This window comes from Copadichromis virginalis, linkage group LG17, assembly GCF_057382275.1.
Source record: "Copadichromis virginalis isolate Kocher_CV1m ecotype Utaka linkage group LG17, C_Virginalis_male_GT1.1, whole genome shotgun sequence".
NCBI classification, from domain to species: domain Eukaryota; kingdom Metazoa; phylum Chordata; class Actinopteri; order Cichliformes; family Cichlidae; genus Copadichromis; species Copadichromis virginalis.
This window is the reverse complement of record NC_140634.1, coordinates 16994526-17011484: the sequence shown is the minus strand read 5'-3', so window position 1 is coordinate 17011484 and position 16959 is coordinate 16994526. Positions and strand designations below refer to the sequence as shown.

General features: G+C 44.6%; 1 protein-coding gene across 6 annotated transcripts in view; it reads left to right on the top strand.

Moving 5' to 3' along the window:
• Positions 1-16959, top strand: part of mical3b (microtubule associated monooxygenase, calponin and LIM domain containing 3b) — a 26876-nt gene extending 9917 nt beyond the window's left edge. For 2 of the 6 annotated variants that reach the window (XM_085435946.1, XM_085435945.1), the window contains exons 12-33: positions 39-186; positions 3239-3435; positions 3522-3622; positions 3700-3762; positions 4309-4479; positions 6506-6589; positions 6915-7077; positions 10757-10860; positions 11489-11555; positions 11706-11865; positions 12393-12550; positions 12638-12706; positions 13146-13721; positions 13797-13870; positions 14011-14085; positions 14239-14289; positions 14372-14617; positions 14692-14785; positions 14885-14935; positions 15015-15114; positions 15185-15258; positions 15422-16959. In XM_085435946.1, the coding sequence (XP_085292072.1) occupies positions 39-186; positions 3239-3435; positions 3522-3622; positions 3700-3762; positions 4309-4479; positions 6506-6589; positions 6915-7077; positions 10757-10860; positions 11489-11555; positions 11706-11865; positions 12393-12550; positions 12638-12706; positions 13146-13721; positions 13797-13870; positions 14011-14085; positions 14239-14289; positions 14372-14617; positions 14692-14785; positions 14885-14935; positions 15015-15114; positions 15185-15258; positions 15422-15606 (3011 nt within the window). In that variant the 3' untranslated portion in view covers positions 15607-16959. Of the gene's footprint in view, positions 1-38; positions 187-3238; positions 3436-3521; positions 3623-3699; positions 3763-4308; positions 4480-4597; positions 4688-5099; positions 5211-6505; positions 6590-6914; positions 7078-10756; positions 10861-11488; positions 11556-11705; positions 11866-12392; positions 12551-12637; positions 12707-13145; positions 13722-13796; positions 13871-14010; positions 14086-14238; positions 14290-14371; positions 14618-14691; positions 14786-14884; positions 14936-15014; positions 15115-15184; positions 15259-15421 lie in introns of all 6 variants that reach the window. The other 4 variants (XM_085435950.1, XM_085435949.1, XM_085435948.1 and 1 more) reach the window with 4 other exon arrangements.

Here is a 16959-nt window from a genome sequence, read left to right as displayed (position 1 = left end):
TTGACTGGTCCCCTCTCTCTTTCTGTCTCTTCTCACAGAATCCTTCTCTCGATCCAATCAGCTGCTGACTTGGTGTCAGGAACAGACTTGTGGTTACCATGGCGTTAATGTTACTGACCTGACTACTTCCTGGAGGAGTGGCCTCGCCCTGTGTGCTCTTATCCACCGATACCGATCTGATCTGATGTAATTACTTTTAGTTAAAACTGCTCTGAGGACAGTTTCCATCACTCTGTGTTTGGGTTTTTAGTCACATGACTTTTAGTCACATGACTTTTGAAAAGTTCACTCAGACCTACCGTATTTTCCGCACTATAAGGCGCACTTAAAATCCTTTAATTTTCACAAAAATCAACAGTGCGCCTTACAATCCGGTGTGCCTTATGTATGAATTCTGGTTGTGCTTACTAACCTCGAACCGATTATATGTGGTACATGGCGCTCAAAAATTTGTCAAAAAATGTTTTAGTACCACTTTGGTAAGCTACAAAGCCGCACCAGGGCATTAGGGCTACCGTAGTAAGGAGCCTCACGTAGTAATCTGGGTCCAAAACTCCGTCTACTTCAGGTCCCAAAGTCAAACGAACACTGTGGCGTCACTGAGAGTTAAAAACTGTCTAAATTCTTTCATCTTTAATAAAATGATCAGCATTGCTGCTTTACCAGGTGTAACAATTAAGTTTAACATCCAGGCATCCATGAAGACAGAATTTATTAAATTTAACAGAGTTAGAAGTTAACAGGAAGTTAGCTCGATAGTTTCCACCTAAACATGATATAGCATGTTCTGACTGAGAGATTTCTGAAAAAAATAAAAGGTACAGCTCTGCTACCACTTCCAACATAAATGAAGACAGAAAACTACACAGCAGTGACGTTTGTAGGGTTACTGAAGTTGGACTAGCTGGTATATAATGACGTGTTACGTGATCGCTAGCGACACAGCTATGTTAACATAACATAAACACAGTGAAGCTGGAGGAAGAACGCTAACTTTTTTCCACTCAATAAAAGTTAACGTGAGGGTTCCCGATGGTTAGGGACAAATGCAATCGCATGGCAGGATGCTGTAAACGGACCAAAGTTCAGTCAGGAGAACAACTGAGATAATCCATCCACAATACGAGGTTAGTCATTAATATACTGCAACAACACGGGAATAGAGCAGCTGTGAGAGAATTCAACATTAATGAATCAAAATTGGACTTATCTGACTTTTTTTTTTCGCATAATGCGCCTTATAATCCAGTGCACCTTATAGTCCGAAAAATACGGTACTCAGAATCCAGAGGGACAAACTATGTTGTGAGACATCCTGTCGGACTGAACAAAGAGATTCATGTCCTGTCAGAAACAACTTCCTGTGTCATTATGTGAGAAAACTTCATCATCAATAAAACAAGCTTCAAGAGCAGTGAAAGAATATGGTGCAAAAGTCAACAACTTCTAAATAACAGAAAGTTTACTACAGTGGGGCAAAAAAGTATTTAGTCAGCCACCGATTGTGCAAGTTCCCCCACTTAAAATTATGACAGAGGTCAGTAATTTGCACCAGAGGTACACTTCAACTGTGAGAGACAGAATGTGAAAAAAAAGCCATGAATTCACATGGTAGGATTTGTAAAGAATTTATTCGTAAATTAGGGTGGAAAATAAGTATTTGGTCACCTCAAACAAGGAAAATCTCTGGCTCTCACAGACCTGTAACGTCTTCTGTAAGAAGCTTTTCTGTCCCCCACTCGTTACCTGTATGAATGGCACCTGTTTGAACTCATCATCTGTATAAAAGACACCTGTCCACAGCCTCAAACAGTCAGACTCCAAACTCCGCCATGGCCAAGACCAAAGAGCTTTCGAAGGACACCAGGAAAAGTATTGTAGACCTGCACCAGACTGGGAAGAGTGAATCTACAATAGGCAAGCAGCTTGGTGTGAAAAAATCAACTGTGGGAGCAATCATCAGAAAATGGAAGACATACAAGACCACTGATAATCTCCCTCGATCTGGGGCTCCACACAAGATCTCATCCCGTGGGGTCAAAATGATCATGAGAACGGTGAGCAAAGATCCCAGAACCACACGGGGGGACCTGGTGAATGACCTGCAGAGAGCTGGGACCAAAGTAACAAAGGTCACCATCAGTAACACACTACAACGGCAGGGAATCAAATCCCGCAGTGCCAGACGTGTTCCGCTGCTGAAGCCAGTGCATGTCCAGGCCCGTCTGAAGTTTGCCAGAGAGCACATGGATGATACAGCAGAGGATTGGGAGAATGTCATGTGGTCAGATGAAACCAAAGTAGAACTTTTTGGTATAAACTCAACTCGTCGTGTTTGGAGGAAGAAGAATACTGAGTTGCATCCCAAGAACACCATACCTACTGTGAAGCATGGGGGTGGAAACATCATGCTATGGGGCTGTTTTTCTGCCAAGGGGACAGGACGACTGATCCGTGTTAAGGACAGAATGAATGGGGCCATGTATCGTGAGATTTTGAGCCAAAACCTCCTTCCATCAGTGAGAACTTTGAAGATGAAACGAGGCTGGGTCTTCCAACATGACAATGATCCAAAACACACCGCCCGGGCAACAAAGGAGTGGCTCCATAAGAAGCATTTGAAAGTCCTGGAGTGGCCTAGCCAGTCTCCAGACCTCAACCCCATAGAAAATCTGTGGCGGGAGTTGAAAGTCCGTGTTGCTCGGCGACAGCCCCAAAACATCACTGCTCTCGAGAAGATCTGCATGGAGGAATGGGCCAAAATACCAGCTACTGTGTGTGCAAACCTGGTAAAGACCTATAGTAAACGTTTGACCTCTGTTATTGCCAACAAAGGTTATGTTACAAAGTATTGAGTTGTATTTTTGTTATTGACCAAATACTTATTTTCCACCCTGATTTACCAATAAATTCTTTACAAATCCTACCATGTGGATTCATGGATTTTTTTTTCACATTCTGTCTCTCACAGTTGAAGTGTACCTCTGGTGCAAATTACTGACCTCTGTCATCATTTTAGGTGGGGGAACTTGCACAATCGGTGGCTGACTAAATACTTTTTTGCCCCACTGTATATCAACCTTCTGTGCTTCACTCATGCACATTTACACATGAATAATTTAAAAGATAGAACTGCAAGGTCATAAACATTTGTTCATGGAGTTTAGAGAGGAATGGTCCTTTAAAGGTGAGAGTTTTGCTTCTTCTGAGGTCTGAGTTGACTCCTGCCTCTCCTCAGAGACTTTGACTCTCTGGACGAGTCGTCAGTGGAAGAAAACACTCGACTCGGCTTTGATGTGGCTGAACGAGAGTTTGGGATTTCTCCATTGATGACGGTGGAGGAAATGTCGTCTGTGGAAGAGCCGGACTCTCTGTCGATGGTTATGTACCTGAGCCAGTTTTACCAACTGCTCAAAGACTCGCCGCCCCCTATGGGTGAGGCTGCAAACTGCTCCCGATCAGCCATTCTACTGGAAAAGGGCTGATAAAAAAGACGTGGTAATCCAACATGTTTGTTTCAGGCTGCCTGAGGCACATCACTGACCTGCGATCAGCTCTCATCGCTCCCGCCTCCCTCCTCAGCCGACTGGGAACCAGTTTGTCCAGGAAGAGAAACCCAAAGGTAGCGTAGTTCCACCTCCTCATACCTGCAGTCATCTGTGTGAAATTAAAGATGGTAATAATTTATGGTATCTGCAGGAGCATGGGGGGGCATTGGGTAAAAAGAGGAAGACCAGTCAGCGGAGTCGAGAGCAGCAGGAGGTCAGTGTCCACACTTCACTTCAAACTCAGCTCATGTTAAATTATTCAGATCTTCAACCAGAACCAGACATTGAAGGACAGAGAGCGTTAGACATTCAGATTGGAGATGGTGAGCAGTCCGGCTGTCCGGCCATTTTCTTCGTCTTATGTAGTTCAGGGTCGGGTTCAGATGAAGACTTTTCTTTAATTCATCAAGACTCACAACTGAAGACAAAAGCTTCTTTTTCACTCTGATGACCCTTTTCAGTCTCTGTACGCCATGTGACTCAGGTGGAGAAGCTTCCATCACCAGGGCCTGAGCTGGCCACTCTTTCTCTCTTCAGTCTGGACTGATGGATGCGGCCTCTTTGCTCATTTACACACCACACCACTGACGGCGAGGATGCCACAAAGCTGACACCAGCACAGTGTCAGGGCCAAAGGTGGAGCCGCTGATGTCACTGTCTGTGGGAGAAGCCACCTCAGGAAACTCACTACTGTTTGGCAACTGACTTTCCTCTGATGACTATGACCTGATTTTTTTTTAATGGATATTTTGTTTTGCAGTCATGTGACCTGAATGGTGATGTTGAGAGCCAGTCGTTTGAGGAGGAGTTTGTGGGTGGGGCCAGTCGGTCCAGAGTTCGTTTGATGGCCAATCAGCTACAGGCAAAGCTGCATGAAAGTTCATCTACCTGCAGGACATCTTCTTCTGCTGCTGCTGATTTCCGTCGACAAGTGAGAGCGTGCTGATTTCTGATCAATCATATTGATTTCTGATGGTCAAATAGGGGTTGTGGACATGATGTGTGTAGTATTAATGTTTCTATAAACGCAAACACCCTGTGTTAACCAGCAGGGGGAGCTATCCAGCCTCCCTCCAGCCTCCCAACCAGCAGAAAGTCAGCCGACTGCATCTCCAGTTCACTTGTCATCATGGAGGCCGGTAAAGACCAGTAGAAGCCAGTAGAGACAGATGAGACATGTTGGAGTACTGATAAACTACATTTTCACTTTAAAGACTCATTTAAGAGGATGCAGGTGGCTGGATGGTTAAAATAAATAGATAATTTCCCTTTTTGCTGTTTGTTGATACTTCTGAGATCCTCATGTGAATCACACAGATGTTAGTTTGGTTTGTGAGAAGTTTCTTTCTCATGGATTCATGTGCTGGACTACGATGTAACTACGAACCAAATTGAGTTTTCGGTTTGAATTGAGACCCTTTAAAGACGATTTCTCTATGGTGTGCGGTAGACATCACCGATTGGTTCAGGTTTTGGTTCTAGCCTCCTGCATCGTCACAGTTTCTGCAGAGTCCAGACTGCAGATGGAATAACGTCTGCTGTCTCTGCCAGAAAAAACGAACTCTTCAGCAGGAGCAGATGAGTTTTCGATTCAAACAGAAGCTCAAGGCTCAGGCAGTTCTCGATGGGGACGAACAGGTGCCTGAGCAAGTACCTGAACAGGTATCTCTGATGGGTTTTGGTGTGTTTGTGTGCTGAACGTATACCCCTCCTCCCGTAGTGCTCTGGTTTGTTCGGGCCTCGATGTCCCCCGGCTGCACTCGTGCTCGTCAGCCTGAACATCCTCAGTGGATCGTTGAGTCCTGCAGGGCTGTACCGATCGCCTGCTTCATGTGATCAATAACAAAGTGAGGCTCATGAATGGCTCCTATTGAGCAGAGGAGCTGTTCTCAGATCAGCCTGCAGCTCTGATGTGTTTGCTGACTGAGCACTTTGTGCGGCTGGACTTTCCCTCCATCTGCCGCTGTGTTTTCAACCAGCATCACAAGCAGGGTTTATTTTCCTCTCCTCTGGCTGCCCCATCGCTGAAAACAAGTTAGATCTCCTTGAAGATTCACCTGGTCCTGAACGGTAGGATGTCCCACAGCTCAGATGTATCGTGGCCATAAACCCTGATCAGGGTGAAGAAGCTGGAGTTACTGTCATGCCTCAGATGTTGCTGCCAGCTTTGATATAAAACTAACCCCAATATTTCACTCCAAAGAGTACAAACACAAAGACACTAAATAAATCCTGGAGACGTGGAGAACTAATCAGATGAGATGGTATCAGGTCACATGTGAAAATTCCTGCTTAAACACCATAACGCTGAACGTGATGCTGGTAAAAAGCACTTGATATCCTATCACTCTCAGTGGTGGATCAAGGGCCTCATTTATAACAACTGCATAGTGTAAATCTAAAGGGGTCTCTACTGGTGTTAGTTTCTTCACACTCAGGTGTGTGGATCAAAAAACAAACTTTTGGAAACAGAAGTTACTTCCACACCAGCATCTTCCTTGCCTTCTTTAACAGTCTCACCCTCACATTTCCTTCCCTTACCCTAACCCCGACCCTGACCCTTGGGTCATGGTCAGCTAAGGTTGTTTTCACACCTGCAGTGTTTAGTCAGTTTAAATCAACCTCTGGTTTATTCAGCCTGTCTGCACGGTTTGTTTGTGCAGGTGTGAACACAGTAATTGCACTTGAGTGCAAAACAAAACAACCGAACCAGCTACCAAGTGTATGTTACAAGTTTGAGCTAAATATCATCCTGTACAAACATATGTCCTTTGAGGCAGATGATGTCAGGGTTCAGGTCTCGCCGTCTTTCCTGGATATTAAAAGTGAATATATGGAGTTCATTTTCAGCTCACTGCACAGGTTAACTGCAGATGAAAAGATATGGTTCATAAATGAGGCCCATGGTCTGTGGCTGTAATGTGTCTGTGTCTGTCTGTCTGTCTGTCTGATCAAAGTGCCTTCAAATGTACACGGGTGGCGTGAGCTCACTGGCTGAGCAGATAACCAGTCGTATGCAGAGTCAGGAGGACGGTGGTGGGGTAAGACTGCTTCAGTATTCTGCGCCTTGTTCCCTTCGGCTCTTTGACTTTGTTTCAATCAGCTGAAGTGAAGAAGATGTTGTGATAAATCAGCTGATAACTCTGCCCAACTGATGATGGAATTCAGTTTGCTGAGACTTCTTTTCCTCGTTTCTTTTTTCTTGTGGTTTCTTCATTTCTTTCATTCTTCATGTCCTAATGTCTCCTTTCTTTTAGCTTTTTAGTCTGTCACCTTTCCTTCCATCCCAGCTTTGTTTCCTTTCCTCCACTTTCACTTCCTTTCCTTTAACCTTTCCTCCATCTGTTGCTGTGTGTGTCCCCGCAGGTCTCTGCCAGCTGCAGTCACGTCTGTTTCTTCTGTAAGCAGAGGGTTTATGTGATGGAGCGTCTCAGTGCAGAGGGCTTGTTCTTCCATCGCAGCTGCTTCCAGTGTGGTTCCTGCAGCAGTCCCCTCCGCCTGGCCTCGTACACATATGACCAGCACACCAGTCAGTAAACTCACACCCCCCCTCCTCCACCCTTCTCTGCTGTTGGGGTTTAGGTTTTAACAGGTTTCCATGTTTAGCAGGAAAAAAGAGAGGTGTTCACTTTCCTTCTGTGGGGACAAACAATGACCTCACAGTCATGAAACACATTTTTAGAGTCTCCCTGAGCAGATCATCGCCATTGACCCTCAGAATAAACCTCCAGTTTGACCCTGACCTCCAGGAGAGAAAACAGATGTCTGACTTTGAGATGAGACCATAAGAGACAGAGTTGATATGGACTTTCTCAACCCACACACTGAAAAACTTCTATTGATGGCCCTGGTGTCAGGGTGATGACATCACAAACAGGGTTGTGGCAGTGACAGAACGTTAGATTAAACCTGAGTGACAGAGCTGAACTCATCGGTCTCATTCCTGAGGCATGGTATCAGACGATATCAGACTCATGACTAAGTGGAGGATAAAGCCTCTCTGTGTCCAGGACACAGATAAATAAAGTTCACAGTCGAATCTGTAGCTTCATTAGACAATGAGCAACAAAAACAGGGAGCAGTGTGACATCAAATAAAAAGATCCAATCAGAAACCAGAGAAGAAAAGATAAAACGGCCTCATTTGCAGATAAATTTGTTTGTTTTTGAAGACCGTTAATGTGTGTGGGGGGAACCTGTGTCAGTCTCCGCGGTATATTTGGATCTTTGGGGATAAAAATGGAAACGGCCTTATAAACGGGCAGCTTGATGCAGAGAACAGTGCTGCGTTGTTCAGCAGTCAGCAGTTCTCTGCAGACTCAAACATTGGCCTGTGGGCCAGATCTGGCCTCCTGATGAAGATCTGTAACCGTACCATGAGCTCAAGTTCTGCTCTCACCAGAGGCGGAGCCAGACATTTGAAACACCTGGGACTTAGCCCAAGAGGGTAGTATGCATGTGGGATTTATTTTTTTTTTTGGGGGGGGGGGGGTAGAAATGACTGAAAGATTAATAGGCTCTGTTTTGAGTTTTGTTCAAAAAAGAATGACTTCATATAGGAAAAAAATATATATCACATATGCAGGACACCTTAAGCTAGTTTTTTAATTAAGCAGCAAGGCAGAACAAGGTCAGGGCTGTATCAAGACACGAGGACTAAACCCCAATTCAACCAGACCCAGAACTGATCCAGAATTAAAACAGGACTACAACAGTTCAAAATCAGGACTACTTGGGATTTAACCAAGACAGAACCAGAATCAGAACTATAGTAGCACTAAAAATCATCATAGACCTGCACTACACTTATTTTTTAATTCTACCAAAGTAAACTATTTAGATTGAGAAAAGTTTATATAATTATTTATCTTTGTTGTGCAAACAAGCCTGCACAACTTAATAAATGTAAAATTTGAAAAATAACAAACCTAAAAAGAAACACTAGGTACGAGATACATGAGTACCTATGATACGGTGATACTTTTGGTAAACAACCATTTGACTAACATGTGTGTCTCACCTGCTCTTGTTCATCTCTGTTCTGTCCTCATTCTCCTCTCTCTCCCTCTCTGCTCCTCTCTCTCCCTCTTTGTGCTGACAATCATCAAATATACAGTTGAAACCAGATATTTACTCTTCAGATCAAAACACAAACACTTTTTTAATTGTAACATCAAATCAGACTAAATGTTTATTTTTTTAGATTGATAAATATAAAAAAACATATTTGTTAACTTTAAGAGTAAAGAGAGAAACTATCTGTATTTCTTAATTGTAAATGGCACCAAATTGTATGAAAAACTGAGCCACACTTATGGAGCTCCACAGTTCTCTTCCTGGTGTTTTGGTTGATATCTCTTGATTTTCCCATGTCAAAGAAACAGGCTCTGTGTTTTGCCTTATATGCATCCACAGCTGTGCCACCAGTTTACTCACATGGACTCTACTAACCTATCAGAAGCTTCTTCAGCTCACAATGGAATCGTCTGGAGTTTTTTTTATTAATTAACAAACTTAGTGTACATGTGCTCCTAAATTTGATCAAAGTGATAAAAATAGACAGCTCTGTCTCTCTTTATTCTGACATTTAACTAATTCAAAATATATTTCAATATTTATCTAAAACAAAGCTTTACTCTAAATTGATGTTGTACAGTAAAAATGTTTTATGTTTTCTCCCTAAAGTGTAAATATCTGGTTACAAATGTGAATATCCTGCTGTGTACTGAAATCCCTCTTGTTTTGCATAGAAATATACTGAACAACATAGTAAGCATGATATATAAAATAACATTTACCCGAGTTTTTTCTTTGAAAGAACCCTCTAATGTCCATTCTTATATTTCAGTACATAACTGAAACCGATTTAGTCGGGGAGGGTAAGAACAGAAAATATGAAATAAACACACACGTAAGCTAAGACTCTCTAAAGAAACAGCATTGTTGTTGTTCGGCTTTTCATTTCGCCATTTGTTGATTGACTTGAAGAGCAAGTAACTAATATGGGTCAAGTGATCAGTTTGATATCAATCTTTCGTGATGCACCGTCATATTTACATTATTTGTACGGTACGAATGATTTGCTTTGGTACCTGGTCAAACTTAAGCTCTCCTTAGTATGGCTGGCTCCGTTTCTCCAACAGCGCACTCACAGGCAGCAGCTACCTCGCCCCCTCGCTCAGTTGCTTAGTGCCTGAGCTCGGATCATACCAATATAAGGGGGGTTTCACGCACAGTCGTAAATTCCCACAGTGTGCACTATGTGCTTCGAATATTGTGTGTACTTTTTGTTTTATACAGTTGTCAGCCAGGCATCTAACTATGAAAAAATTACCCTCCAAAAGACCCCGGGCTTCTGAAAAAACAACCCGGGCTTAAGCCCAGTAAGCCACCCCCACGCTCCGCCCCTGGCTCTCACAGTCTGAATGTGTTTTCATGTGGACTACCTACTTGGACCCAGACTCACCTGAGACTCGGTCCATAAACGTGTACGGAAGGGTAACAGGTGGTTCTCCCGTGGCTGTGGGTGGAAGAAGGACCCCCTGAGTGTCTGAGTGGACCGGGTAATGAACAGCTGATGAAGCCCAGACCCCCTGCTGTGCATCAGGCCACCTGTAGTTTGAAGTCATTTTATTTGCAAGATAGATTTCATAAATGAAAAAGCAACAGAAACCTTCAGAGACATAGGTCCGCCCTCACCTCCGTACTTCTGTAACTCGTTAGCAGACTCATAATCGTGTATCAAAAACAATCTGATTAGTGTCTGAGTCTCAGATCTGCCGATTCATGAGTGGGGAGAAAATGTTTGACCCCAGCAACACACAACCTGCCCTGCAGACTCGCTCTGATTTTTCTGCCCATCACTGCAGTACTCTGATTACTGTCAGGTGGTGGTGTCATGTGATCGGAGCCCCGAGCCTCGCCGCCACACATTTCCACACCACATTTTTAACCACACAAAATGTCTATTGTGGGTCTGACAGCTGAATTCTGCAGCTCAGCAGCCAATGAGAGCACAGTGATCACATGACCGATGAGTTTGAAGTCGAGGCGGGAGTCGGTGTGAAGGTTGCTATAAAAACATAAATTTTGGGAAGCCTTCAGAGACGAGGGCTGCAAGATACGCTCCACATCTCTCTGTGTGAGATACCTGTGTGTGTGAGACACACACCTGTCCTGACATCCTGTCTGTCGTCCTCTGTGTCTCAGGGAGGTTTTACTGCATGCAACGCTCCGAATGTCACCTAAGTGCTCAAGCCGTGAGGAAGAGGCCGACGCCATCTGACAGAGCTACGTCACACCGAACGTCAATCGTAAGAACCACTTTTACTTTCATTGTGATATTATCTGTGTGCACCTGACCTGCAGGTGTGGGCAATTTATTAGTTCAAGCCCTGGAAGGTAGAACAGGTCATCAGATGCTCTTTAGGTGGTAATTTTAGTTGGAGGTCAGGGTGGTGGTGGTGGTGTTGTGTGGCTGGACCTTGAATGGAGTTCTGACAGGAGCAGCTACCTGCCTGTGGAACCGATCAGTTCAGGTGTTTCTGTTCACGGCAGGTAAGCTGTTCAGGATCATCACTGTTTAGCGAGTCAGTACGGAAGATCGATCATGCCAGAAATGTTCAGTTCAAAAATAATAAAAACACACATTAACAGAAGAAATAATGACAAAAGGAAAACTAGACCTTTCTTCAATCACCTGTATAAGTTTTTTTTCAACCTTTAAATCCTAAATAGCAAATATTTCGCCTTTGAAAAATAAAGATAATGATTCTAATAATGATTTAATAAAGTTCATCTGCTAAACTCATTTTAGAAAAAGAATGTGAAAAAAACTATTTTTGTAAATTTAATTTAGAATCAGAGTTACTGAAAACTTTGAGTTTTAGAGTTGGAATAATTACAGGACTAATAAATAAACGCATATCTTTGTCTTTGAAGGGGTCCCAGAGCTCAGCGCCATCTCTGTCTGACTCTCTGATCTCAGCAGGCCGCCGACCATCCTCAGGTGAGCTAGCTTCACCTGTGTGTGTGCTTTCAGTGTCCATACGTGTTCACACTGAGCGCGCTCCTTAAACAGGAATCGATGTGGGCTTTAGTGTGTCTGTGTGTCTGTGTGTGTCTGTGTGTGTGTGTGGCTGCGTTGGTGTGTTGGCAGCTGCTTCTCTAATGGCGGCGACGCCGGAGAGGATCGAGCTGGAAATCTGGCACCGGTGCTCAGAGGTGGAGCTACAGGAGGAGCTGGAGGAGGTTTCCGAGGAGGTCCTGAACCTATTCAACCTGAGCACCGACAATCAGACAGGGTCCAGGTCCAGAAGGTCGGTATCCTCAGGAAATAGAAAAAAACAGCCTTGGCTTTAATAATGCTTCAGCCTTTCTGCTGAATGCTGGGAATCACCGCTCCATACGGGGGTCAGTAAACATGTCTTGGATGTAAAGAGCTGGAGGTCACACACGTTTTACTGTAAAAACTTCAATATGAAATATTTTGTGGTGTGAAAAGTACGAATTAATAAAGAAACTTAAATGTTTACATCAAAATAAAGATTACAATAAAAGGGAAGTTGTTTTTAAAAAATTTATGTTATATTTGTGTATTTAGACCCCACAAAATTTTAAATGTTTGTAGGATTTTTTTTAAATTGTTTTGACTTTTGAATTTAAAATGTTGCCTTTTTTAAAAAAAATTCTAGTCTAATCTGTAAATATTTAATCAATCTAGCTATGGCTCTAATTTTTTTAATCATTGTGGCTGTGCTTCACCAAACAAATTAAAGTGAATTTAGTTTGTTTGGTTGGCAGTGTTGGTCCTCCATCCCAACTGTTTTATGTTTCCTGTTTTCAGTTCAGAGTCAGATATGGAGGAGGAGGCAGAGGGAGGAGGCTGTGTAACCTCAGACGAGACGAGATCTTCATCGAGAGAAACGCTGCAGCTTTACCTGAAAGTCCAGGAGGAGGAGGAGGAGGAGGAGGAGGAAGGCAGTGGCATGGAGTCCAGCGATGGTGAGTTAAAGTCTTTGTGAGTTTTTGGGTGTGAAGTAGGGGTCTTGAGTTTGAGATGTGCTGTTGTCTGTCTCCCCCTGCTGGTAGAGGGGGAGTACGACCCCTGGGAGATGGAGCGCCGTTCGGGCTTATGGCTCCTGTTAGAGGAGGAGACAGGTAGCACCTACCTGAACCTGCTAACCAAACTCCTTTTATAAAACCTCAGATTTTAGAATAACCACCGTGTTTAACATGAATGTTTAACTCTGTGCGTGTGTGTGTGTGTGTGTAACAACAGCAAAATTTAAATTCTAATTTCATTAAAAATGGAATGAAAGGACAGCAGTGCTCCATGCGAGGATCAGAGGACGGGGACAGGAAGTTATTAAAACTCAAACACTGACCTGATGAGTGTGTGACACAAAGTTCAAAGTCAGCTTCCTTTTCGTTGTGAGCTCAGCTGCTGCTTCTAAAGGCCGTCGTTCTAATCTTTACTCTCGCTGCCTCACATTCATTCACATCAATAAACATTAATAGTAAAGTGTGTGTGTGTGTGTGTGTGTGTGTGTACAGAGTGCATATACACATTATTTCATACACTATCTCCTCCCTTCAGAGGCGGAGCTTGCTCCTTACAGCTCTGACACACCTGTTCAGCCTGACTCCACCTCTTCCATGAACTCATCTGTGACTCCACACCCTGTCGCCACCACCGCCAGCACAGCCTCCTTCATCACCACACCTGACTCCCCTCACATTGAGGATGGAGCCAGAGCGCCACTCAAACCTGCCATTGTCATGGAGACACCTGCTGCCAGTGGGCGGGGCTCATTTGACAACATCACACCTGAACTGCCGCAAAATAGGCCCCTCCTCCTGCAAGAGAAAGGGGAGGGGTCAGAGGAGGACCCAGGGACATTTAGGAGGAAGAGGAGGACGACGAGACGGCGAGAAGCTCATAGCCTCCCCCCTAGACTCCTCTTCCCCCCCCTGCAGCCTGGGGGCAGGGCTCTCCTCTTTAAGATGCTCAGAGAGGCTCCTCCCCCTGGGGAGATGGAGCTGGGAGGGGTTGGAGCCAGAAATCTATTAAAGACTGTGTTTTCTGGAAACAAGAATGAGCAGAAGAAGAAGGGGGGTGGGACTTTACCTGCAGAGAGGGCGAAGGAGAAAACAGCCAGTCAGAGATTCACAGGTGACCATAATAACAACCCCTTTAGTCAGTGTGATGTCACTGTGATGATGTAATACCTGTACCTTCTTTGTCCAGATGTGAGAGCAGAGGTGTCAGATCTTGATTCATCCACCGTGTTGCAGAGATGTTCCCCGAAGCCCCAAAACAACGTAAGCACTCCGACCAATCAGAGTTCAGCATTATTCCAACCAATCTGAGACCTAAATCATACCCAGACTCACTAAGGGATAAGGATAGGGGTCAGACTAACACCTAGACTGGGTCTCTCACCTGAAGTCTTCTTTTGCAGCTGCGTTTGGAGTTGCTTGACCTGACCAATGAAATTCAGAGGGTTGCCATCGAGGAGGAGGAGAAGAACCAGGAGGTATCACCTGACACACAATGACCAGACTGACTTTAAACTCGACCGACATACCGACTTGTTGAAACTACCCGAGACTTAAATGGACGTAGATTCACGTCTCGTCTATCAGTTTGACTGTTTTCTGTCCTCCGTGTTTCTTCTTCCTGCAATCAGCCGCCATACGTTCCTCACGCTCTGGCTTTCAAACGATCATACGCCATCAAGGTACACACACCTGATCCTCTGAGGGTTGTGGTGGTCCAGCAGTTTCACTTCCTGTCCTGATGCTTACGCACTGCTGTTTCAGAGACGCCCCCTAAAAGACAGAGTCCCGCTACAGGACTCTGACGGCCAGTCTTCCTGCCCCACGGAGGTGGTGGGGGTCGTGGTCCAGCCGAAGGAGGCATCCAGTTTGAGCGTGAAGGAAACCATGTTCCAGAGGGAGCGTGAGGATGACGACGATGACCTGGACACCAGAATCACGCGACGGGTTCAGAGAGCCGCAAGGAGACAGGCCAAACAGGAAGAACTGAAAAGACTCCACAAGGCCCAGGTGAGGTTACCTGTGTCCAGCTGAGGTTACCTGAGTTCAGGTGAGATTACCTGATGATGCGTTCTGTGTCTTAGATGATCCAGAGGCAGCTGCAGCAGGTGGAAGAGAAACAGAGGCAGCTGGAGGAGAGAGGAGTGATGGTGGAGAAAGCTCTGAGGGGAGAAGCAGGTACTGAAAATACAGGCCAAAGGAATACCTGAACTTACTTGGTTCTACCTGAACTCAGGTGTGCTTCTACTTTAATCCACCTGTGCTTGTTTCTGTTAGATTACTGGGGAGAATCCAGCCAAAGCGCAGACATGGAGCTTCACCTGGGAGGTCAGTTCACATATCCGGTTACCTGTGGAGTACATATACAGCAGGTATTATGCGGCGCTGAACCCGGTTTTCTGTGTAGGGCTCGGGAAACTGGATAATCCGCCGCTGATGCAGCAGTGGTTCCAGCTGGTCCAGCAGAAGAACGCTCTGGTCCGATATGAAGCTGAGCTCATGATCTTGTGAGTATGTGACCTTTGACCTCTCACCTGGGCAGATTCCTGGGTTGTGATGGTTCTGGCTGTGTTTCAGCGCCCGAGAGCTGGAGCTGGAGGACCGGCAGAGTCGCCTGCAGCAGGAGCTCCGAGAGAGGATGGCTGTGGACGGTAACACAGACAAGATCAGAGCTCAAGCTCACCTGCTCACCTGTGTGTTTCTGTGTGATGATCACGTGTGTGTGTGTGTGTGTGTGTGTGTGTGTGTGTGTGTGTGTGTGTGTGTGTGTGTGTGTGTGTGTGTGTGTGTGTGTGTGTTCCCACGCGCATGCAGACCACCTGAAGGACGAGGAGCAGCTGGCTGAGGAGCGTCTGATCCTGGAGGAGATGCTGGAGGTGGTTGAGCAGAGAGACTCTCTGGTGTCCCTGCTGGAGGAGCAGAGACTGCAGGAGCGACAGGAAGACAGGGACCTGGAGCAGCTGATGGTGTCCGGAGGACTGGGACTCACCTGGACCTGAGGCGGTCAGACTTTCTGTCTCACCTGTCAGAGGTCTTTAAACCCACCTGGACGCAGGCAGGGATGATATGTTTAAAACTGCAAACTGTCGAGTTGACCTGAGGAGAGTCTGGTTTAGTGCAGGTAAACAGTCCAGGTGGAGAGAAACAATTACATTTACTAACTTTTTAAAACTGATTCATAAAAACTACCCACGAGCAGAAACAGGATGTCTTAGTCTGAAATCAGCTGATCTCTAATGTTTCCTTAGAAGTTAGTCATCAGAGCAGCTTGATGGATTAAATCCAGCAGAACCCAAACAGATACAGGATGGTCTGAACTGAACCATCCAATCAGGTGTGATGATGTCATTCACGCCAGAGAAGATGGGGAAAAAACCTCCACTTTTCTGACTGCAGGAGTTAGTACTAATGCTAACAGCCTGTATTAGCTATAGTGATGGAACACTGACATGGCTGCTAGCCAATACCTTGCTACTGCTACTGCTAACCAGCTACCATAACTCACTGTTGCTACCTGGAGTAAAAGTAAGCTAATCTAAATGAAGATGTGTTTGTGCAGCTTGTCCTGGTGCAGAGTTTAAATATCTCTAACTCCTCGAGAGAGAACACAAAGGTGGACTTCAGCTCTCAGTGCTGAGCTATCTTAAAACTCCATTCTTTCTACTGACAACAGGGGTAAACTCCTCTGATCTGAGCTCAGTAAACTCTTTCCTGAGGAGTTTACAGTCTCAGATGCTAGTTAATTAATTACATGCTGTGTGTCAAATGTTTGAATACAGTAGAATAGAATAGCCCTTTACTGTCATTGTACATGCACAACAAAATTGTGGAGGCTCCACCCCAGCAGTCAGGAGTAAAATATAAAAACTAGACAGCAAGAGTTCAAGAACTCAAAAGTGGGCTCAATAGGCAGGCAGACTAATAAATCAAATTAATTCTACTAGAAACTGGTTGTCTACAGGAACTGGACCCATTCCTAATATTTTAGATATTAAACCTGATATTAAAACATTTAAAACAGTGTATTTAAATCCTTTGAGGCCGAACCCTCTGGTCTCATATCACTGTTTTTAAAACTCTTTTATAAAGTTTAGGAACTCTTAAAATAAGCTAAGACTCACTAAAGATGTTTGAGCATTTCACAAACTTTAATATTTAATAAAAAAAATGTTTTAAAACATCCGATGAACCATGTGACCCAGCCTCAATGACATTTTTATCTAATTGATTATTGATTGTGCCATCAGATCACCTGTGTGCCTTACCTGCCACCTGATCAATAACATGTGTTCATGCGGCGATGATGGTTATAACTGTAACTCTGTGCTGTGAAATAAACCTCTCATTTCTGA